Genomic DNA, 25,496 nt, shown 5'->3' on the forward strand with positions numbered 1-25,496 from the left:
TTTTAAGACAGGGTTTCTCTGTGTAGTACTGGCTGTCCTAGAACTTGCTCTGTGGACCAGGCTGGCTTTGAACTCACAGAGATCCACTTGCATCTGCCTTACTATTGCTGGGATTAAAGGCATGTGTCACCACAGCCCCAGCACAATGTATATATTTCAAGAAGCTTCTCTTGTATTAGGTATTCTTGCTACCCCTCAAATGGCCCTTAAGTTTAGCTGTCTCTCTCATTATTATCTCCCTCATTCCTCACTTCCCTTCCCCTCCTTATTTTAGAAAAACTTTAAGACCTTGAAGAAAGAGACTAAAGAAGATATCAAGAGGTGGAAATATCTCTTATGTATTTGAAGGTTTAATATACTAGCAAGGATGTGAAACAAGGAGGGTACAACTCCATTGGTGGTGGGAGTGCAGACTTTTCCTGCTGCTATGGAAATCAGTGTGGCCGCCCCTCAGGAGGCTAGAAATTGATCAACCTCAGGATCCATCTATACCACTCTTGGGCATATACCCAAAGGACACTTTGCCCTACCACAAGAACACTTGTTCAACCATGTTCATTGCTGCCCAAAATTGGAAACAAACTAGATGTCCTTCAACAGAAAAATGGATATAGAAAATGTGGTACATTTATACAATGAAGTCTTACTCACCCATTAAAAGTGATGAAATCATGAAATTTTCAGGTAAATGGATGGAACTGGAAAAAAATCATCCAGAGTGAGGTAACCCAGACCTAGAAAGACAAATATGGTATGTGTTTACTTGTATGTGGATACTAGGTGTTAAGTCAGTGATAACCAAGTTACCATCTGTAGACCCACAGAGATAGATGAGAGTAAGGAGTGGGGTGGGGTGAGGCAGATAGATCTTCCTTGGAAAGGGGAGAAGAATAGATAGGTATAGATCAACATGGGGCGGGCAGGACTGGGACAGGAGGAACATTTCTGAACTCTTCTGAATTGAGAAGTGGACCTTCTGTGTCATGAACTAGATTTTCAGGAACGTTTATGTAAGCAGCATTAGACTATGAACAGAGTAATGGGCAAGCCTGCTTACTACTCAGTATAAGAGTTTTCTTTTTTCAGGTGAAGTCCGTGTAAGTTTACTTCACTGCATAGAAGCCTGGGGATCGCAAGCTGCACTGTGCCACATGAGAAGTATCGTTTACCCTTTGATGTCACACTGTAGGAAGCAGTGCTTGGCAAAGTGGCACAAACACTGATGCCCTGATTACTGCTGCTGCTCTGAGCGATAAATTGTGCTTTGTCTTTGACCCAGGAGTCTCGTTTCTTCTGCCAGAACCCATTAGACTGTGGGAGGCTAATGTGTTGCTTTGCAAGTAGGTTAAGATCTCATACCCTTTACAGTTCTTGATTCTCTGTACATGCCTTTTGTACAAAGAGCAAAATCTCTGCAAAACTTTAAAAATCAGAATAAATGGCACAAGATGCTGGACAAGGAACACCAATAAAATCTAATAAAAAAATCCATTCTGTAAAAACAGAGCTCCAGTTTAGAGGTAAGGTAGGCCCCGTCTTGCAGCGGGGGAGATGTGGAACAATCGTGGCTGGTAATGAGATTGAAGGCCCCATTAGTGAGCACAGGGTATGTAGGCAAAAGTAGAAATCAGAAGACAGCAGTGTCCTAACGTGAGGAGTTAACCTTAGTGTTCAGGGGAAGATGTTGATCTAGAATCTTCTAAAGACACTGCTGTCCTGGATGCTTCCATCTCTTGAAAGAGCAAGCTGCAAGTAAGGGAGGTTGCTCCAGAGAATGGGGTGAGGGTGGGGTCTTTTTGGGACACTTTGAATTTTGGGCCGACCATCAGATAATATATATTTTAAAAAGTATAAAATTGAAACTTTGAAGTGATTTTTTTAAAAGAAAGAAAACCCTTTATTAATGGCTTTAAAGGGTTCGCCAAGGACACTGTTCCTTCCAGGAGTGCCTGCCATTGGGTTTCACGGTGGCAGAACCGTTCACATAGTATCTTCAGTTTCCTTTGTTGGGGAGAGTCTTCTGATTAAGTGCTTTCATTTCAGGTATGTGAGACACCTTTTCCCACTTTTAGAAGGGAGAATGAGGTTATACATCGCGTTCTTTTCAGCATTCTAAAAGACACTCAGTCAGGACAATGAGCATTCTCTACGTGGGTTTGCTTAAAATCAAGTAGTGAAGAATTTGGGATGTTCTGTCAGGAAAGTGTCCTTTGAACTGTGCCTCAGGGAAGTGAAGGGTTTTAGTTTAGTCAGGCTCACAGCCACTCCAGGAGGCTTGCCCTGAACACAAGTGTGGCTCACACTTTACCTCCCGAAGGGAGAACTACATAGTTGATCTGGACGGTTCCCACTGCGTTGGCAGATACGGTAGAGTAAATTTTTCCTGCAGGTGTAACATGACCACCCTGTGCCATCATGGAGGTGCAACAACCTTAGTGCCATTGTCTGAGCAAAGAAATAATGAAGGTAGTACAGGAATTCCTGGGTGTACCACGATGGTAATGGATTTTGGCATTCCCAAACGGAAGGAGGGGAGAGAGAGTCTTCTTGGAGTTCACAGCTTCCTTTTCTTTCCCAACTAAACCTTGTCTTGGGAGGTGCTGGATTGTTTGTGGTGTAGAAGGTTAAAGGAAATCAGAACTCTAAAAGGCAGCTTCCATAACGTCATCACCCACTACTGGTGGTACTCTTTGAAGAGGTAAAGGCTTTTGAGTCATTCATACTCTTGCAAAGTAAACCAAATAAAGTCAGTATTGCATCAACTTAGACTTGGGTGGACTCGTGTCTGTGGAAGGGCTATCTTGTTATACCATCTCGTGGTACAGACAGAAGTTGCAACAGAACACGAGGGAAAGAAGGGAAAGGGGCTGAACTCATCTTGTTTACCAGCAAGCCGCTGATGATGGTTATCATTTCCTTTATCATACCTAATCATCTTCTGCTCATCTCTGTTTCAGTGGGGATTATGAATTTAGGGGAATACATTTAAGCTATGACACTCTGATGCTGGTGCTATTAGACTCTTGTCCTTCTTGTTGCCTGTCTTGATCCAGAGCTGAGTTTGCTGCCCTGCTACAGAGCCTTTTGAAAGAAAGGCGAGCAAGTAAATGAGAAGTGGATTGACAGCTGCCTGTGCCAGGGCGTAATCTTGAAAATGAGTTGCACTCTAGAGCAAGTTGGGGTGAACCTGGTTGGTTAATTTGAGTGGATACGGGGATTCTGATTGGTTGATGGGTCAAGAGCAAGGATTCACAGGAAAAACTGCTAGTGGAACCTCTTCCCCTTCCCCTCCTCAGTAAAGTTCCAACGGATAGGAAGGACACACGGAATAAAAAGAACAAAGTCTGGTAGTTACTTCGCTGAGACAAGGTCTTCCTGGGATGTAGTTCCTGAATTCATTAGCATTTTAATTTTGGGCTCTAGGTTGCTCACTAGAAAGGGTACCTCTAATACACTTGTTCCCATGGATGCCTTGTTCAAACGCACCCCACAGGCTGGCTGGCTCCTTTCACCTCATGTCTGAACTCTACGAAACTGAAAATACTTATTTTTTTTTTTTTGCTCTTAAATTTTTTTAAAACAACAAGACAATGAATGTTTTATACTTAAGGTCCTTCAAAGTCTAAACGAAGGACAGAAATATCTCTGCAATTTGTGACACACCTCATCCTTGACTGATGAAGAGTCAAAGGGAGAGAGTTGGGGAGGGATGGAGCACAGGGGGCCACACAGAACCTGTGGAGCCACTTGGTCAGACACACTTGGAACGGGGTCTTGGAAGCCAGAGAGGTAAAAGCAAGCAACACTTAAGGGGTTACTCTTAAGGTTACCCAGGTCCTGGAAAATAAATCAGTCTGTGCACACATTCCATGTTTTGTGTGTGTGTGTGTGTGTGTGTGTGTGTGTGTGTGTGTGTAGGCCATGTGTGTACAGATGCCCTTGGAAGCCAGAAGAGGCTACCAGCTTTTCTGGAGCTGGAGTTATAAGTGCTTGTGACCTGCCCAATGTGGGTGCCGGGAACTGAACTCCAGTCCTCTGGGAGACATGTGGGTGTTCTTAACCTCTGAGTTATCTCTCCAGTAACATAGCAACATAGGAAAATTTCCATATGTACAATTTCCAAATGTCAGTTTCTGGTTGAATTCAAGAAGGCTTCAGGTTTAATTACGACTTTATCTTGGATTTTAAACACTAAGGTATAAATGTATATTAGTTATGAATGCACATTAGCAAATATTAATTGATTTTATAGAATGATGTGTAAATCTGTCAGACTTTAGAAGAATATACGATATAAAGGAAACTATTTTTAGTGTTTAAATTGAATTACTACTATATTGCAATATTTCAAAGGTCCCTGGTGGGAGATTTGCCTATATTCCGGAACTCCACATTATTGAAAATAAAACGCCTCGCTGTTATAAAGGTTGAGTATTTTCAGGAAGCAAAGAGCATTTTCAAATATAAGTGGTTCAAGGAACATTGGGTCTCTTATTGTTTGGATCAATGGGAATAGAACTAAATGGTTTTAAGAAAAGGCCCGAAGCCGCCAAGAAGACAATCCTTCTCTTTGGGCAGCCGGCTTGAATGATGAACAGGTCTGCAGATGTGGCTAGCGGTTACACGCTGACTTTATTTACGCATTCAGTTGCAAAGTATAAGGAAGCATGTGGCCATTTAAAATTTCCATTCTATGCCTTGCAGGCTTCTCAGAGTTGGAAACAAATGAATATTTCTGCAATATGATTCTTAATAAGAGGGAGAATGAAACAATTTCATAGCAATTAAAGTCTGATCCAGAGTAAAATTAATTCCAAACAGTTTCAGAACTCCGTGTTACCAACTTTTAAAGAGGCAGAAAATCACGGTCTTCAAAACACAAGGCCCCCTGTTACACACTGAGCGAGGAAGCCTTCTCCTCTAATTCCTTTCTCTTTTGAGTTTGAACAAAGCGGTCAGGGTCAGGTGTGCACACCTGTTACGTGAGATACACGTCCAGGGGGAAAAGGTCACGGGATGACAGAGTGAACAAGAGCTGACAGGCTGTCTGGACTGCAGCCCTCAATGACCGCACTGCTCGGGAGGAAAGAAAGCTCACAAGCTCCTTTGGTTCAGGGTCAGGAATACGATCTGCTTGGGGGTGCAGCGCTTTCTGAAGGAGCTTTCTTCTCGGCCGTCATTGTTCCCTTTCTAATTATACTCGATAGACGCAATATATCCTGGAGAGGAACACAAGACATCGTACAAAGTCATTTGGAAATGAATGTATATAAATTATATATAAGATCTTTTCCTGCTCGAATTTAATTTCACCTGATGCATTTTCTTTTTTTAAAGAGTAGTTTTATTTTTATTTAAGTGTGTGTGTGTGTGTGTGTGTGTGTGTGTGTGTGTGTGTATGTGCACTTGGGTGCCTGAGGAGACCGGAAATGGGTTCAGATTCCTGGAGCTGTGTGAGCCATTTCCTCTGAGTGCTGGGAACTGAACCTTCATGGCATGTGCTCTTAACTAACCCCTGAGCCATCTCTCCAGCTCCTGATAAATTTTCAGTCTTAAAATTTAATCCATAAAGGGCTCTGGGTGTAGCTTAGGGGTTCAGCACTTGTCTAGCCTGCACCTGGCTCTTATATCAGTTTCTAGCATGGAAAACAACATCCATTTCCCCAACTCCCCCCCCCCCCCAAAGTCCCAAATGCAGAAGTCTCTTGAGTAATCACTGTCAGGAGGGTCAGACAAAGCACAGCATGTAGAGATGTTACTGTAATGTTGGCCGAATGTTCCCAGCCCAGCAGCTTCTAGCTTATCATAAGAAATCTGTAAGTCAGCTGGATGCCCAGTTCAGGGCTGAGCTTTCTTCCGGAGTCCCTGATACAAGTCCCAAGGTGGGGATGGTGAGTTAAGGTGTCTGAGACCTTGAGTGGCCTGGAAAACTTGGTATTCAATGAGGTGACGGAGAGTGTGACAGAGACAGAGCTAGAGAGAGAGACTTACACAGAGAGAGACAGAGACACACACAGAGACAGACAGACAGACAGACACACAGAACTCATTTCTCTCTTACATCTTCTTTTAAGGGCACCGATCCCACCCGCAGGAGCTGTATCCTTACTGGGTCGCTATACCTAGAAGCCCTCTCCAAATACAGTCGCACAGGGAATGAAGACTTTGGTGTATGAGACACTGGGGACAGAGCTGACCCACAGAAAGGCCATTTTTCATACGACTAAATTCGCACAGACTTATCCGTGCTAAAAATGTCACCTGTAAAGAAACACACGAAAATGACCCGAACAAAGCAATCTCTTTCACCAACCATTATCACAGGGCAGAGACACAGGGTGCAAAAATCAAACACTGGCAACGAGTTTCAGTGAGTTGAAGTTGTCTAGCAACTTATTGGAAAACGTTGTTTTCAATTTCATTAAATGTGAGTAAAGACAATGATTTGTGAGTATAGCCACACATATTTTATCAGCACTACCGAGGGCTCCAGCAGTGAGGTGTTTTAAACCATCTAAGTTGAGTGGTACATAAATCCACCCAGTGCCAGCAGGCCAGGGAGCGTAAGGAAGTGCAGGCTGGCGAGAATTCCTAATATGACTCAGCATAGCGCGCACCTCACTCGCAAAGAGCTCACAAGTGAATTGATGAAGATTCCGGTGGGATACATACCTTTTAACTGCTGCTCAAGGTTGCTGCTCGTACTTCAGCAAAAAGCACATGCTCGGCATGGAAACACTAAGGAAGAACTGGGTAAAGAAACCACAGGCACCTTGGAAAGAGAAGGAGGCAACGCGAGTTCAGCTTTGGCGTGGGCCGCATCTGAGTTTGCGTGTTGCATCTAATCCTCCCTCCCCAGTTAGCTTGTGAAAAAAAAAATCACTTTCTGTGTTCTGATATACATAATTACATACATACATTTTCTCACACAATGCATCCTGATCATAGGCTCCCTTCCCTCCACTCCTCCCACTCACGCCCCCCACTCCATGCCCCACCCTCCCCGCCCCAGCTCCGCACTTCCCCTTAGCCCCAGATCCACTTCTTCATTTCCTTTCAGAAAGCCCCAGGCCTCTCGGGAACATCAAGGGATGTGTTCTGCTATCTTATTAAAGTGGGGATGACAGCATTTGTCTCACATGGTTTCATTAACTAGGCAACTATTAATTGAATGTGTTACTAATGTGTTTATATTTAATAGTCCCATGCCGTCTTTCAGATCTACAACAGACGTGGACCTTTGCTCATTTAGCTTCTCTTTTCCTCTTTGAGCACAAAGATTGGTCCAAGCAACATAAGGGAAAGGATTGTGAGTCAATTTCCCTCCGGCAGGGGACGGCATGCACTAGGGAGACAGCCCACCAGGAGCAGGTCCCAGCGGAGAGCTGATGAGAGCCATGAGAGTGGATGATGAGATTGGGGTGTCAGGGTAAAGGGGCCTCTTCTGGGAGTGAGCGCTGGTTTTGTATCTTGAGAAGCACAAGTTGGGCTGGAATCCAGGCTGAATCGCAGACCTGCTCTGGTCCTGGACCTCAGAAGCGACAGTTCCGTAGGCACCGGTCTCAGGGCAGCATCTTGCTCATTAGTACATTTCTAAGAGACAAAGTCTCTAGAGCTGCCAAGGGCAGTGGTTCTACTGCATTAAGTTTGGGAAACACTGGAGGAGCTTGGAGCTGCCACATCTGTGAATACTAGCTCCGATTCCAAGCTGAGACCAACGAAGCTGGCTTTTCCTTTATTCTTCTGTTCTTCCTTTTAAATAAAAGATTTATTTTTATTCTATGTGTAGGAATGTTTGCTTGCAGGTATGTATGTATGTATGTATGTATGTGTACCACATGTGTGCTGGCCTGATCCCCAAGGAGGCAAAACCAAACCAAAATTAAACAACAAGGTGAACAAACAAAAAAACCAAACCAAACCAACCAACCAACCAAAAACCACCAAACCAACCATCCAACCAACCAACCAAACAAACAAACAAAGAAACAAAAAACCACCAACCAATCATCCATCCATCCAACCAACCAACCAACCACCAACCAACCAACCAAACAAAAGCCACCAACCAACCATCCAACCAACCATCCAACCAACCAACCAACCAACCACCAACCAACCAACCAACCAACCCAACTAAACCAAACCAAACCCCCTGCAACTGGAATTACAAACAGTTACATTCCCACACATAGGTGGTAGGAACCAACCCAGGTCCTCTGCAAGAGTTAAGAGTGCTCTCGGCCACTGAACCACTGCTCCAATCCCTTGTCCTTCTTCTTAACAACACTTCCGTGATTCTGATTTAAGCAATCTCACTACAGCGTTACACGTGAGCTTAGATCCAGATAGAGCAAACCTATTTCAGGGAAGCTTTTCACATACACAAAAATGAATGCAGGAAAACAGTCACATCAATCAACATTTGAGTGAGGTTAAAAACTGGAGTGAGTTTAAATAGCCCTCACTTGATGGACAGTCAACGAAAGTGTAACACAATCGTTTAATCGGATTCTTCTGTGCAACAATTAAAGAGACGAAGGCAGATGTTCTATTTGCATTTTCCAAGGCTTAATGTTCTGTTGTGGGAAAGTCTCTAAGACAAGTAGCTCAGTGAAAGCAAGTTCCAGGACCAGATGGCCAGTGAATTATTTATCAAATTGTAGGTATGGAGACAGGGTATAAATACATGCAAGGGGATTGGGAGGATTCGTGTGTAACCGTGTGCATTTTGAGTGAAGGAAGGAAACAGCGACTGAGACATTCTTGCAATAGTTTATGCGTTTTCAGAAAGTAAATTAACATATAACTTTACATTATCTGTATTTAAAAATGAGACAAGATCTAGCTCAAACCACCCCATTTATAGGTGAAGAAATTAACATTCGCCTGCCAAGAGTCTCAGATTGAGACCTGATTGCTTTGCTCTGGGCACCGGATGAGGCCTTTTAAAAGAAGTTGTGGTGGTATTTTCCCTACCTTCAGTACCCGGAGGCAGTAAGCGAGCTAAAGAGAAACAAGAAGCCAGCTGGGTGAGGCAGGGCTGTTGTAGGTAGCTTGCTTAATCTTGAGCTTGCCTGTGTTTAGACGTGAGTGATCGGCTTTCCCGAAATACTGAAGCAGGAACGAGATAGGTAGCCTTCACGATATTCACTAATGCACTCTAACCAGAGGCGCTGCTGAGTTACTCAGCGCAATCACAGAACTCCCTCCACGTGGATGAGCTGCCGGGGAAGTCATGTGATAATTAGAAACACGCTTTGTAACTCACTGTGAGTAATCAGTCTATCGAGTTAGTGCAAGTCATAGAAAGGGCGCAATTTCTCAAACAAAATGTAATTGGAATGGGTTTGTGAGTACGGAATAAGGAGAGAATTTACATAAGCCAGAATGGATCATGGCATCTGGTTAAACTAGTTGGCTGCATCCATTAGGAGTCTACTTACCAATGGGGCTACAGTTTAAGTCCCATTGGTTCAGGCTCCTTGGACTGCATGGATGGGTGATTATTCTGTCCTGCCTCATGTCCTTTTTCTATATTTTGATGACTGCTTTACTCTCTTCTTTTGTTCAAATATCAGATGTGTTAACTTATAGTTTAATGGTCTGGATTTATTTTTTCCTGGCTTCCCCATTCCATCAATTTTTTTCCCCACTGTGGGGTTCTTTGTTATCTAAAGGGCAACAGTTTAAAGGGGAACCTTTCATAAAGGCATCCTTCCAACCCACAGCCTCCAACAGCCACTCAGTCTTTCTTTACTTTAGTTTAGCGTGGGTGTGATGTTTATTAGCCTCTTAGTATCTGATCTTCAGTGTTTCATATTTGTTCTTTACTCCCTGTTTGTATTTCTCATGAGGATGTAAGCTCCATGGAAACAGGAACCATGTAGATTTTCCTTCTGCTTTATGACCAACCCGAGACTAGACTCTGGGGCTTGGGAAGGGTTCCTAAACACCATCAAAATGCATGAGAAAGGCATACCATGAATGAACAATCCATCAGAGGCCGATAGCATTTTTAAAATTTATAAGTCCTCGGGAATGTCACATGGTTACTCTCAAATAAGGGCAAAGATATGATTTTGGAAATGAATTTGGCCAAGAAAGACAGCAGAGTCCCATCCCCCAAACTGCACAGGTTTCAGGCCTTGTCCCTGGTCCACCAGAACTAGACGATAAGCCCCTGTCACCGAATAACACACACCTTGATTGCAGACCATGGAAATCATATAGGAGCTGCACCGAAAGTCTCCTCTGTGTTCGTTAGCTTGCATAGTGGTGGAAGCTACTATGCCGGCAGCTGGGGAGAAAAATTAGTGAGGAACTTTCTCAGCTTTTGACTTTGCACACACCAGCACCAACCCACAGGGCCACATGTTCCCACGGGCACAAGAGTGGCACAACTGTTCTCAGGAAAGCCAACTGATTTCTGATTGGATCTGAGTCCCACTTCAAAGAAGGGTGGGAATTTATGACCAGTACTGGAACCTGGTTGAAGTCCCATGGCTGGGGAAGTCACAGGCACCAGGGATGCCCCTAAGACATTTGTTTTGCTAAACTGACTTGCTGTCAAATAGCAAATATTTATGCTTAAACCCATAGACTAGTGCCATCCTAAGCTTTTACCAAAGAAGTTTCTCTCTGCATTAATGGCAGTTAACACAGAGACTTATAGTTGGTCAAGTATTGAAAACAAGTGACTGTTGAGTACTCAGCTCTATAGGTCACACCCATACCCCCCTCCAAGACTCAGGGGATATTGTAGAAGAAGGAGTGGAAGAAAGGATGCGAGAGCTGGACAATGGAAGTTGCTAAACAGTGTCTTATGGGCATGATGTGGCTGTGGCATTCATGGACTCATAGAAGCTGCAGTTGCTGACACAGATTCCTCATAAACTAAACCAGTAAATAGTAAGTCGGAGATTATGGAGGAGCGTATGGGGCCCAGCACCACCCAGGGAAGCTACTGGAAGTCTCAGTTGGCTGAGTCTGCTGAGGGAGAAGAATACATTGATATTAGTGGTGCAGCCACTGAGGAGCAGTAGATAAGGCCACACGGAAGCCTATGAGGGCAGGCTCTGCTTATGCCCAGGCTGGGTCAGAAAGCAAAAACCAAACCAAGATGTCATAGTTAAATGGTGACTGGGTGGGAGGAGGTGTAGGTGACTTATTGGAGGTGTGGGGGCATAAGAGGGGGGAGGGGAAAAACCGTGACTAGAATATATTCTTTACATATATGAAATTGTCAAGAATACATTAATAAAACATGAAATAAACTTGGCCAAGAACTGCTGATTCTCAGTGGGTGATAGGCTGACCCAGCACTGGGGAGGAGGGGGATCACATTCAAGTATGTGCATGTCTTCTACATGGCTGCTCTCCTAAAATAGAGTCTTCTTGAGCAGGGGAAAAAGATGTCTCAGAATACCCATATGTCACACAAGTAACCAGATAAAAGTTATAACACACAGCAAACACACTTCATACAAAACAGAGTTTTTTTTTTTTGATGAAATAGTAAGCCGAGAAGAACGGTCAACAAAGTTAGAGCTAAGACTCTAATAAATCTCAAGACATTTGCATTTGATCAGATTTCAGAGCCTTTCTCCAGATCCGGAGGAAGTTACTACCCCCCTTGTCACACAGGCACTCCCCTCTCATTGGGTAAGGACAAACCTTGGAAAAAAGAAATCAGACCCCTGTCTGATGACAAACGAAATTGAAATTGCCAGGGTGCTATGCAGGAGAAGGATTGCCGATAAGGGGACACCTATAAGGTATGGGGTGATTACAAATATTGATTTATTTTATCTTCCATCAGGCCCTCTGAAATGAGATCCCAGGCTTAAAAAGTTCCCATTAATATTACTTGCCTCCAGGAAATAAAAATATGAATAGAAATGGTAAAGCATGCAATTACTAACAGGTACTTCTGCTCTTCGGTATTAAGTCTATTTTTCATATTGATTTTTGAAATGCAGAAGTCTGTGGATTAGAGTATAGAATCGTTCTTAACTCTAGAGTGACTGACTTTGTAAATGTCTGTGAGGAGAGTAGACAAAGCAAATTCTAAAGGAGGAACAGCGGACACATGCTGTCTTGGTAGCATGCAGCGGTTAATTTTCTTTCGGAGAGGATGTGCAGTAAAGATCCTAATAATCAAATTTCGTTCAGGTCATAATAGTTTAGATCAGCTTCGTTTACAGCACCATAGATCAATACAGAGCTGCATTAAAAGTGTGGTTTCCTTCATAACAATTATCCGGTGAGGAAAAATATTTTGCTTTAAAAATGTTTTATTTGTGGTGTTTTACAGAAAAATTATGAATAGTTCCAAAAGCTTAATATGCATTATTGTCTATGATAGAATGAATGGGATATTATATTTGTGGACATACTCATCATTTATTTTCATTATATTTTGCAAGGGATTTATAATTCATGAATAAAAATGAACTGTGATGTAACCTTAGGTGAATATTGTTAAGACAGAAACCAATTTTTATTTATCGTGTTCTTCTACCATCCATTATTCAGGAAAAGCCACTAGGGTCCTTTCTTTGGATGCTCAAGTCAAGTCGCATTTTGAAAGTTCGTAAAGGACACTGGCATTCATTTTACAGGCTGACAAAGTCAGTTTTTCTAATGCGGTCTGCTCTGCACTGACAAAGTGCACACTCCGTGTCCCTAGGGTCAGTGCACACTCCGTGTTCCTAGGAATAGACCCGGAAAGTCATTAACAGAAGAACGCCCATCTAAAAATTATTCTAAGAAATATTTTTTCCTTCTGAAATTCATATTTTATCCATTATTCCCCATTAGTCTTCAAGTCTCTTGGCAGGAGTCCAAGATAAAACTAACAAGTATATTTTAGAATGTTTAAAAAACAATTAGCCAGAAATATACAGGCATTAATTAATTAGGTTAAAGGGGGCTAAGAAGATACTCGACACAATTTATCCCATTTTCTTTAGTGTGGAATAAAGCCTCGACACTTGGCTGCTCTTCTCAGTTCCTGGGATTTATGAGACATTAGGCAGAGGTCCATATTAGAGAAGAAACTTTATTTTCATTTACCTATCGTAGTGATATGACATTTATTATAATTTAGTCCTACTAGGGTAGCCTATAAGATTTGCGATCTAAGTGCGGTGCATAATCTCCTTCCAACTGTTTTAATTGACATTCTGCTCTAATGAACCCACAGGCCATTACCTGGTTAATTGCTTGAGTTACATTGCTTATACAATGCCATTCTTTGTCCTTGGTCTTTGGGGGTATTAAATAGCACGGCTGTCCTGGAGAGGAAGAGGTGCTGTTTTTCATGTGATGCATTAGCCTCTTGGTAGCGTTTCAGGGACAGGCTCCCTTCTGTTCTTCTCGGACTGATACCAAATCTGATACTTATGAGGTCTTCGCTAGTCTGGGATTCTCAACTCCCTTCAGGAGAGCTCTTGACCTCTCAAGGGCTTCTCAAACTGGAGACTCAAGCAGAGTTTTCTAGGAGTTGACTTTGAGGTCCTGGAAAAGGCCCAGAGCTAAGTGACAAAATGAGACTGGAGAGTGTTTAAATTCCCTAGCACCCACTGAGATTAGCCAGGATTTATTGGGAAAGGTCTCTTAATACTTTAGAATTAGAAAAGGCACAGAGCCAGCTCGTGTAGCTCCAATTCTTTGTTTTGAATAAGTCACTCAGTCCCGGGGAGTGGGAAGGAATGCCAGGTTCATGAGGCAGGTGGTGACCTAGGCTCAAGGTTCCCTTAAGAACCCATATCCACTAAGAGGTCTTGCAATCGTCAGTTCTGGAGTAGAGCAAAAGAGGCGAGGGTGAGGAGGAGCGTGCCAGAGCAGTGCAGAGAATCACTGTGTGGGTCTTCCATGATTTCTACCCGCACAAGGATGACGTGGGTCAGGGAAATAAATAGCCCTGTGAGCTGCCGTGACTACCAGAGGCTTCTAAAGCACTTGTTGAGACCTAGAGACGAGGAAGACACTCAGGGCTGCTTACAAGCCTAGGTGGATGGCTCTTCTCAACTCCACACTCATGTGTTTTTACATGCATGCTTCTACATGCGTGAAGGGCCCTCAAGTCACCACCAGGTTCCAGTGGGTATGGAAGACCAATGGGTGTGGAAGACGCCAATAGAGTTTGGGCTATCAATTATATATTTTTACATACTATGCATACACAGCTACTCTGTTGCCATCCGTGAACTTCTGACTATCCTAATGTTAATGTTTCTGATGACTGGAATAGTTTTAGATTATTTTGTGTTAAAATAATAAAGGTATGTGTTTATCTCTCTGTGTGTCTGTTTCTCTCTCTCTCTCTCTCTCTCTCTCTCTCTCTCTCTCTCTGAAAAACAGAAGTTTGCTAACAGGAATCTGTATAAAACAAAACATTTATTGCAGGACATCTCTTTAGTAGTTACACTTTGCATTTGAGATGCTTACACCTGGGCTTGTGGTAAGTGTATAAAAGAAATCAATACAGATTCTCCCACACTCAGAAGCTAGGCTACTAAGCTGTTGGTAGTCAAAATTACAACCTACCACCATGTCCCAGCACCATCTGCAGCTTCAAAGACTCACTTAACAAAAAGGTGTATTCATTTTCAAACTTCTGCACCCTTAAGTTTCCCCAGAGGATCCCCTTTTGCAAATCTTCACGTCTTTCCTATAACATCCCCAGTGAGGAGCACTGCAAAAATCAGGCGCTCTGTTCAATCTTCAGAAGGGGAAGTGGTCTGCTCAGACGTAGCCAGACTCACTTTAATGAGAGTGAGAATATTTGTGACCGAAGGCATAGAAAAGACTCAATGAAATTGACCTCATAGAGAGTCTCTCATCTGGGTCCTTGTCTTTATCACGGTTTTTCTGTTAATATGCCAATTCGATAAGAATATATTGTGGATATTAAATTTAAGTGTGCAGTGACAACTTTGATAGATTGCTAACAAATACTTAGATCAATTGATAGACAAAGGTACAGAGCAGGTGCTACGATCTAGTCATGTGATCTATGTCCCTGAGTTTTTTTTAAATCAGTGAGCTCTGTGTTTGAGAACAGCCGCAAGTCTCCAGAAGAGTCAAGAAGAACAGAACAAAGAGTTCCCACGTTGCCTTCACCCACACCCTTAGCTTTTACAACCAGAGAATTATCTGCTGGGAAATTTGACTTCTGTTTCATTATCCAGCCGCACAATTACAGGTTCATACTGTCCCTCTCTCCAGCCTTCTATTTGTTGAACAAATGGAAGAGTAAAACTGCTACGGCAGACATGGCCAGAATCCCCGTGAGTGAAAGCTCATGCAATCAAGCAATAATAATTTTGTTCTTCCCTTTGAAAAGTTTCTCTTTTAAAAAAGTTTTTATTTCTCAGTTTTGGCGATGTGGAGCCGGGGCTTATTTTTGCGCCTAAAGTTGTTATACATTTTTATCAGAGTGCCAACCCTAGAGGTGACTTCATTTCTTCATCAACAGGCACCTCTTGGCCTTGCCCGAGCTTGGCTGCTCTTTCTCTAACAGCTCTAGTCGGTGTGTCTCGACTTGCAGTGATCCAGAACGTACACCTTGATTCAGAGCAGGGTGGGAAGAGCGGGAACAGAAAAAGCAGCGTGCAGAGAGAGAAAGCAATATCTCCATCTGCAGCTGGACTCTGTGTGATGTCATATTCTGAACCAAAGCCAATCTCTTCCCATTTGACAGAAAAATGCTGAGAATATGTTTCCATTTTACTGCATACTTATAAGGGGAAAAAAAAGCATTTAACTTGGTAGAGTGTGATGGTACATTCAATGTGCTTAATAAACTTATAATGGGTTCATTTATTTAGACACTGGAAGAAATAGGCTCCCACTGGACAATAGAAATTACAGTGCTTTTGCTGCCTCCATCAACACAATGGGATGTGCAGAGCCTGTCAGAGCTGATTATAATCACTCTGGAATTGCTCTTAAAAAATGAACCAGGAAACAGGAATCTGTGCTGACGATGTCTCTTTTCCTTCCTTTTGATACTCCATGTATTTGAGCATAAACTTGAGATCTGAGAGCTAGAAGCTTCCCTTAACTAGAAGAATTGAGGCAACAGCTTATCAGAAACTGTTTATTGTATTTTCAAAGACCCGAGAGCACAACACCATGCACCCCAAGAAGGAAAGAGGACCCATAGCCCATAGGAGGAAAGAGACGAAAGTGATGGCTTTGGAGAAATGGTTCAGGAGTTAAGAATGTTTATTGCTCTTCCAGAGGACCCGAGGTCAGTTCCTAGCACCCGTTTGGGGTGGCTCCCAACAGCTTGCAATTGCAGACTGCAACTCCTGGGAATCCGATGCCCTCTTCTGGCCTGTGGGCACACGTGCAAACACACACACACACACACACACACACACACACACACACACACACACACACACACCACATGAATTAATCAAAGAAAGCAGTAGCTTCAGTCACTCCTCCCCATTTTCCTTCTCTTGGCATATGCTTCTATGGGGCCTTCTCCCCTAGCGAGCTCACCTGGAATGGAGGTGAGGTTAATAATGTGAGGATCCTTGTGGCAGCTGCTCACATCACTGTTGATCCGTTACTTGAATGAGGAATCACAGGAGCCTGCTAGCATCCTTAGCCCAAGCTCTAGGTTATCACCTTTCTCCACGGGGGCTCAGGCTTCTAGTCGTACTTGCCCGTTCTCTCCATGTCTCAACACAGAGGCAAGCAGGCTCTTCTTACTGAATCTGCTTTACCGGAAATTCACACAGACATTCTACAATCCCTGGTGTTAGATGGATACTTTCAGTAGTATTGTTTTGATTTGAATACTGCCATGTCTATATTGTCCTACTTACTACTAGGTCTGTTTGGAAATCTCATCCCCTGTCTCTCTCTGTCTCTCTGTCTCTGTCTCTCTCTGTCTCTCTCTGTCTCTCTCTGTCTCTCTCTCTCTCTCTCTCTCTCTCTCTCTCTCTCTGTTGTATGTACATGAGAGTGGACATACAAACATGTGTCAGCCAGAGGTCAATGTCAGATACCAACCTCAGTCACTTTCCACCTTATTTTGAAGACAGTGTCTTCCACAAGCCTTGGCTCTTGGCTAGGCTGGGGTGGTCACCGAGTTCCAGGGACCCGTGTGTCTTCCCCTCCCTAGGGCAGTGTTGACAAGTGTGTGCTGCTGCCCTGGGCTCCTCAAGCTGGATACCGAAACTCTAGGCTTCATGCTAGTGGGGCTAGTCTTTCACTGACCGAGCCTTCTCCGCAGGCCTTCATCCTCTTCCTCCAATCTTTATTTTAAATCCTTGTTAGGATTTAACTTTCATTAAACTTCAGACTTAAAACGTCTTTTTTTAATTGTCTTTGGGTGACTAGAAATTTTGTCTAAAGTCCTCACTTGTGGCAGGTTTTGTTTGGGGGCTATGTTTTTATGAATTTATTTTTTTGGGGGTTTTGTTTTTGGGTGAAATAAAGTTACATCACTCCCCCTCCCTTTACATTAGCCTTCTTGTGCCTTCATTTTATAACCTGTTAAATGGGAACAGTGGGTTCTTACCTGTGTGGTTCTTTTGTGGTATAGTCAACATAATAGTTAAAAAGTGCTTAAGACAGTGCCAGATAGATGCTGGACCACTTCTCCTGCACAGGACTCCCCAGCTTTCTCTTCCTTGTCCCCCCCCCATGACTACTTTCCTAAGATCCTTTTGCAAAATTCTTATAGGATAAAAATATTACCATGTACATATGGAGGAGTAGCAGATGTGTCTCAGTAAGGAAAAAGAAAGTTTAGTTGCTTTATAGTCAATAATATTTTGTTGTTAAACTGGTGTGGTGGCACATGCCTTTAATCCCAGAACTCAGGAGGCAGAAGCAGGTGGATCTCTGTGAGTTTGAGGACAACCTGGTCTACCCAATAGGTTCCAGGACAGCCAGAGATGTAACACAAAGAAATCCTGTCTTGAAAAATCTTGTTGTTAAATATGGAGACCTCTTTTTACCTTCGACCTCTTTTTACCTGAGAAACTTTTGTTGCACACTTAACATATAGACATATATAATAGGTATACAGATCAAATGTTCACTGGTAATAAATCACAACGAAATTAAGTTTCAAGTAATTATTTGCTTCACACATGATTTTTACCATTTACAAGAAACAGAAGCAAATGAACGTGCTAATGAGCAGGGTCTATCTATTTTTTTGCGTCAATATTGAGAGTTAAGTCTTGGCTGAACGTCTGATATTGCGGCATGTAGAGGATCTTGAAAATTTTTCAGAGTTGAGTGACAGTCCAATATCCTAATTGTCAACGCTAAGAGTGCTGCTTTAGTTAAATACAAAGGGCAAAATGGAAGAAGTATGTTTAGTTTAGAAATGGGTGGAAATCCTGTCTTACCACCAGGCCAAAATGTATTGAATGTTTTTCTTCAAATGAAACTCAAGGCAGCAAATCAAATAGCATTTAAAAAAAAATCAAACTTTCTAGCATAATCGAATTCAAAGACACACTAATCTGATGATTAACGTGACAGTAGGAAGCAATTGTCTTCGTTTTCCATAATTAAGCAATTATGCTTCTGTAAGCGCAGTGTGCACAGTAAAAACACTGCAGTTCCTAACACACGCTCATCCGGAGCCCGAGTTGACCTGTTGCTGGCCGTTTTCATAGGCACTGGGTGGCTCGGTGGTACACGCAGGGCATAGTTTGCACATTGTGTGCTTAGAGACAAGGCTTGAATGAAGTCACGTGACACAACACAGGTGAGCATGGCTCGAAGCACTTCAGATTCACTGGAAGTCTGAGTTTGAGTTAAAATTGGGTTCCCGTGTGTTTAAAAATGTATTACTGTTACCAAATTTTTAATGAAGTCCATCACCTGTGGCGTCATCCGGGGTCCTCTGACCCACAGTTTAAGAAGCTCGAGTGTAGCATTTGAGGGGGGATGAGTGTAAATGGCCGATACATGCCAGTCATGTGTGTAAATTTATCTTGTGGGTGGGACTGTGTGGTGCGTGTCGGGGCGTCTATGCATCTGCAATCACGTGCATGATGTACTAACTGCTGTTCACGTTTTTACTTCCACTGTCTCCCATCTCTTCTTACTAAACGTAACTCACAGCGGGTGGGATCATGACTTAACTTATGTCTGGTGTCATTAAAATTAATTCCTTGTTCCTTGTGACATTACCAATGTCAACCAATAATAGCCATGTCAATGAATACAACAGCAAAGACAACCAGACAGAAAGTTAGAACTTTTGGACTTTTACCCAGTTTTGAGAACGAAGCGTCCCATCTTTATCTCTTCCTCTGCTTTGATTTCTGCCTGTCTCTACAGCTCTACTCCACTGAGCTGACCTTGGATTTATTGTTCTCTAATCCCATCCTTATAAACTCCACGTGATTTGTGGAAATGAGTTTAGGTTTTGAAATTAAACCAAACTGCATTGTATCTTAAGTCCCATATTTACTGGTTTTATGACCTTGGGACAAGGTATGCAACTTCTTGGTGCTGGCTTCCTCATTTGTGATGGAGAATGATCACATGACATCTGCCTTATAGATGTGTTTGGAGAACTGGTTGGATTGATGGTGTGGAGCTAGGTACTCTCCACATAGTAGGTGCCTTTCTCCCTCTTAGTTTAAATTCTCTTGCTATTTGTCTCTACTGCTTTTTTCCTGTTTCATATCAGAGAAAATGCACGCGTATCCTGGGCTGTCTGTTAGCAGCCTGCTTGGTGTCGATGGGGAATGGAATGGTGAGCTATCACAATTTTGCTTCACTGGGAACATTATACCATGCTTCTTTGGATGTTGGTTAAAAAAAAACTTAATAAGAATAACCACATTTGCCTAATTAAAATTACCCAAAGATAAATGTGAGTTTTTAGAAAGACTCCCCAAAGTCTACAGCAAAGATTCTGCGAGCTAAGTGGCATTGTGAAAAGCTAAGGACATAGCATATTTTCAAAGTTATGATTTTTCAAATTGTCTCCCTCTCCATTTATTATAATGGGTTCCCTCAGAGTGCTCTCCCAACAGCGCCATTATCCCTAGTAGATTTAAAGACTATTTTACCAGTACTTTTTTCCCCCCGAAATAATTGAGTTTGCGGGAATAAACTATTCGGCTCAATATTTTTCATCTCCCTCTAATACAAATGTATTTGATTCCTATAAATCTGAGTGAGGTCAGGGAGGAAATCACACATATTTGTTTTCCACAGGGTACAGGAGCTATTAAGGCATGCTGCACTTATTATAGATCATATTTGCTATTCGGCAAGATAATTTGAATGATTGAGAACACCGTTTGAGAACACGTAACACCAAGAAACAACCAGGAGAGAAAACTGAACGCAAAGTACTCCTCATAATAAATTAAAGAAAATGCTCTGTGGCTACTCACACACTTACATATAGAATATCCCAGCTGAACATCATTCTAAATCACATATGCTGTTATCCTTATGTCTCAGAGATATATTTTATTTTTCTCATATAAGAAAAATAAAAAAATGGCACCAGTGCTTTTATTTGGACCATTTATAATTTGCATGTGTTTTTTTTATGTCTTTCTTCCAGCCTCAAACATGTGGATATTTTCTTGGCTTTGTGTTCTTTTAATTATTTTGGTTGTGGCTGGTGTGGACACAGTAGGGAAGACCACACCGTACACCAAATTTACAAAGAAATCTGACGGGAAGGAGATGCTGAAGGGTCAAAAGCCATCCAATGGCTTTCCTCTGGATGAAGAAGAAGCCCTCCTTACAGAAATGGCTGCCGTGGCAGAGCCCACCACTAGCCCCTCTTTGTCAACCACCGCAGAACCCACCACGGACCCCTCTACTTCCGCCACCGCTGGTCTGTTCGCTTTTGAAAGCTTCTCTCTGGACACGACTCGTTTCTTTTTGAATTGCTGCCATTGCTGTTCACTTGTCACTGGGGAGAAAGGAGAACCAGGAAAGATGGGAAAGCAAGGTACTTGCGAGTGCCCAACCGAATGCCCCCAGAGAGGAGGGCTTGGGGTGAGGAACTGATCTGAGGGTTTCTGCGCTGCAGTACAAGTAGCGGTGCCAGGCTACTCGCCCGTAAAAATGTGACGAATGCAAGTGGAAACATGGCTATTGATACCTATTCAGATTGAGACAAAAATGCAGTTCAGTAACAACAGCTATATTCATTTAAAAAGACATTTATTCTTATTGTATGATTATGGGTATTTTGCCTGCATGGATGTCTGTGGACCATGTGTGTGCCCAGTGCCCATAGAAGTCAGAAGAAGGTGTCAGGTCCTCTGACACTGGGGTTATTGAGGACTTGTAAGTCATCATGTGGGTGTTAGGAATTGAACCCAGGTGCTCTAGAGGAGCAGCCAGTGCTCTTAACCACTGAGAACACTTTTCTGCCTTACTCTCAGCCGTATTTCAAGACCTTTCCCAAGTAACCACACATTGCCTATGCCTACTGTATTGGGTAACGCCTGCTGTATTAATAGTGCTAGTTGGAACTGAGTCAGGGTTCAGCCCAACTTCAGCCTTGAACCTGAGATTTTTCTGGGCAGTTCAGGGTATGAGCAGTGGAGTTTTTTTTTTTTTTTTCTGTCGGTTTAAAAAATGGTAAATGAAAACCCTCTTGCATGGCGAGAAAGTGCGGCAACTGAGGGACTTTGTGAATGCTATTTGTAGTTAGGATTCGAAGTGGAAGGGCTTTGAGTGGAAAATGAAATGTAAAATTCAGCGTGGTCCTCATTGAGATGCGGAAGCAACGCTGCCATTGCCCAGCAATTTTCTGTGTTGAACACTGTGGTTACTATTTTGAAACCTCAGATGTCTCCAATAGATACGTAATGAATACGCTCTCAGTTTGACCGCAGTGCAGTCTGGCTTTCAGGTGCTAGGTAGTGTAGACAACTTGAGATAAAATTAAAGATCAGAATGCCAATTTTAAAGTCACTATTCCCTGAAAAAGAATTCATATGGTGTTTGTGGCATCTAACCTGAGGAAGTAGTTATGCATCACCACTGAGGTTTTAATTGATCTCATCTCATGGTGGCGGGTTTTAGAGAGACGTGCTATTTATGCTGAGCTGGATTAAGGGGTAAAAAGAGTGAGATTAGGACCCCATTTCCCGGCCGATGACACATATTGGAAATGCAATGAGGCTGTGGAAAATCATATTTATCAGAACTCTTCATATCTTACTTTGCTGGCAACACCGCCTTCTCAGGAGACAGTGAGCTCCGTAGCATGAGGGCTTTTGTCTCACCTGATGACAGATGAGATTAGATTGTTCTTGGCCTTCAGCTTTTTTTTTCTAATCTTTGTGACATACATTTTGGAGGTGTGCCCGGTTTCTAGCCTGTCTGTGTAACTCATATGTCATAATCTAGCTGCCTATGTCATCTGACTTAGAATGTTCTGTGTCTGTTTCTGCTCTGGATTAACACGGGGCTTTGCACATGCTAGGCTATTGCTCTCCCACTTTTTATTTTGAGACCATCACACAAAGTGGCCCCTGGTGGTCTTTAATCACTCTGAAGGCCAAGCAAATCAGGAACTCGCCTAACTCCTGCCTCAGCCTTTCAAGTAGTGGCGGTTACAGACCCTTGCTGTCGAGGCCAGGTTCAAGCTCAGAAGTTTAACTCTATCACAGCCCTTTCTAAGGAGACTTCATTACTTCCTGAAGTCTCGGTTTCAACAATGGGAAACAGGGTTAAATGAAACCACGATCAGTATGAATATGTGATGCCCAAAATAGAATAAATACTCTACAAACTGCTTTTATCGCTCAGTTAACATGGAGTGTGGTTCTAGCTTGTGAAATTCTCTGGGCCCGATAGAACAGCATCCTCTTTTTTGAGATTCATTTATTCTAGCTTTAGAATCCTGAAATTTTTTTTTTGAGATTATAATATAATTGCATCATTTCCCAGTTCTCAATCTTTCTCCAAACCCTCCCAAGTACCTTGCTTTGCTGTCTTTCAAATTCATGGCCTCTTTTTCCCCTTTAATTGCTGTTACATACTTTTATGTGTTTACATATGCATGTATATATACACATGCATATTTCTGAGTATATACATAGATCTGCTCAGCGACCTTTCCTTTTCTTTCTGTGTTCCTTTCATTAGAAATCAATATGAGCAGCATTGAACAAATTCAGAGAAAAAGAAAAAACCTATACAAATCCAAGCATCTCAACTTTTTTTCCTTAACGCTCTGTCTTTGGTCACGTAAACACACATATTGCAGGCATCACACGGTGCATGATCTACTTTTAAAAGTCCACTTAGATCCAATTTATAGATGAAAAACATTATGAAAATATGGAGATTATATTCAATGGCCAGAAGGCAGTTCTCCGTCTCTTGCTTCTGTTTTTGGTTCAGTTGCTGTGGCCTCCCCATGTTAAGAAGAGCGGGAAATTTGACATCATTTCTAAAACTTTATAAAATGACTGAAGGTATTTTCACATTGCACCTAGCCATGTGCTCCGGTTCAGTGAGCATTTGGTCAACTTGGAGGTTGCAGCACCTGCCTGCACAGAGACTGGAGGCAAAATCAATGGTTCACCTTGAGTTCATTCTTAAGGTGTTTACGAGAATACTCCCTAGGTGTCCTTCTCATGTGATAGAGTCACATGATGTGCAGTCACATGTGTGCAGTCACATGATGCGCCTGTGCCAACTCAGGGGTGTGGTTTGTTGTTTCCTTCAACAGCAGAGCCCCACCGAGCCTTGGGGGACAATGTGCAGGGAAAAAAAGACAGTGGCTTTCTTGTTTACTTTCACCTCCTCTATTCCTGTCTCTATTCCTCTTCTCCAGGCAATTCTCCTTCAAGTGGAGGAGACGGCCTTCAGCCCTAACCTCTACTGCAAGCAACTCATCAGTGGTTTCCTCTTACAAATTTATAGTTTCTTCCAAAGATGCATTCTACTGAATATGATTTTTCATTTCACTGAATTTACAAAAAATTTAATTTCTATTTCATTCTATCCCATTAGCCTTAATTATAATTAAAATGCCATTTTGTAACTTCATTGGGTGAGATTATCTATATGGCAAACTTTTGGAGAAATTAGCCTTGAATTATTCTAAGTAAGGAGCAATTTTTACTCGGCAAATAGGACTGAATTTTCAGAAAGAATAATGAATTGGCTGGGCGGTGGTGGCGCATGCCTTTAATCCCAGCACTTGGGAGGCAGAGGCAGGCAGATCTCTGTGAGTTCGAGGTCAGCCTGGTCTACAAGAGTTAGCTCCAGGACAGGCTCCAAAGCCACAGAGAAACCATCTTGAAAAAGCCAAAAAAAAAAAAAAAAATAATGAATTGATTTAGGTGTGTTCTAGGTTAGTGACTGCCTGGATGAATAAGTGTATCTGTTGTGATTTGAATGAGGAAGGCCCCCAAAATTCATATTTCTATGCTTAGTGTAGCAGGCTTTCTTTTTGGCCACCAACCAGCTTGCAAATCAGGACATGGAGACTTATTATTAGCTAGGAATGCTTGGCCTTAGTTCATGCTTGTCTCGTTAGCAATTATAACTTAATGGAACCTATTTCTCTTCATCTGCATTTTGCTTCGGGACTTTTACGTTTCTTTCATTCTGTATGTCTGGTCCTTGTCTACCTGGCTGACGGTCCTGGGCATCTCCTTCTCTTTCTCCCTAGTTCTCTCCTCCTCCCAGTTAACCTCTGTGCCTGCCAGCCTCACCTATCCCTCTACTGCTTAGCTATTGGCCGTTCAGCTTTTCAGTACACCAATCAGATGCCTTATGCAGGCAAGGTGAGGCAGCTATACATCTTTTCATCGTTAAACAAATGTAACACATCCTTACATAGTTAAACAAACAGCATAAACAAACACAACACATCTTTACCTATTTCAAGCAATATTCTATAAAAGCTTAGTCCCCAGATTGGTAACTATCCAGGAAGGATTAGGAGGTGTGGTCGTGTTGTAGGAGGAGTGTAACTGGGGGTGGGCTTGGAGGGTTAAAAAGCCTAAGTCAGGCCCAGCCTGTCTCTCTCTGCACCCTGCTTGTGGATCAGGAGGAAGAGCTCTCCGCTATTGCTCCAATGCCAGGCCTGTCTGCTTCCCACCATGATGGTGGTACCCTATGGGACTGTGATCCTCAAATTAAATGATTTCTTTACCGTGGTTATCTTGGTGATGGCATCTCTTCACAGCAGTAGAATAGTAACTGAGACAGTGTCCAGTGAGGTCGGAGACTTGCATGATCTCCACTGTGCCTGCCTCTCAACCCCCACCCCCTTTTTTGGTCATGACTTCCATGCACCATGCTACTTTTTTCAGTTGTTTAAAGACACTGTTTTTTTTTTTTTTAAAGACAGTTCCTTTGTTGAGTCTTTGCTTAATACTGTTTTCTCAGGGAATTGTCTTCTGAGCCCCCATAAATGTATAGCTCATTTTATTTCTAACTATAACTTACAACAGGACCTTCCTATTTACTTTGTATCAACTAGAGTGAATAATTCCCAT

The 25,496-nt window shown here is 42.5% G+C and overlaps 1 protein-coding gene across 1 annotated transcript in view; it reads left to right on the plus strand.

Annotated features, from left to right (window-relative positions):
* The window catches only part of Otol1 (otolin 1), a 105,477-nt gene that overhangs the window by 74,257 nt on the left and 5,724 nt on the right, over nt 1-25,496 (plus strand). The window contains exon 3 of the mRNA XM_050147428.1: nt 20,579-20,974. Coding sequence (XP_050003385.1) covers nt 20,587-20,974 — 388 coding nt within the window. The 5' untranslated portion in view covers nt 20,579-20,586. The remainder of the gene's footprint in view (nt 1-20,578; nt 20,975-25,496) is intronic.

Source organism: Alexandromys fortis, unplaced genomic scaffold (assembly GCF_014885135.2).
Source record: "Alexandromys fortis isolate MF-2015 unplaced genomic scaffold, M_Fortis_MF-2015_v1.1 scaffold_53, whole genome shotgun sequence".
NCBI classification, from domain to species: Eukaryota; Metazoa; Chordata; class Mammalia; order Rodentia; family Cricetidae; genus Alexandromys; species Alexandromys fortis.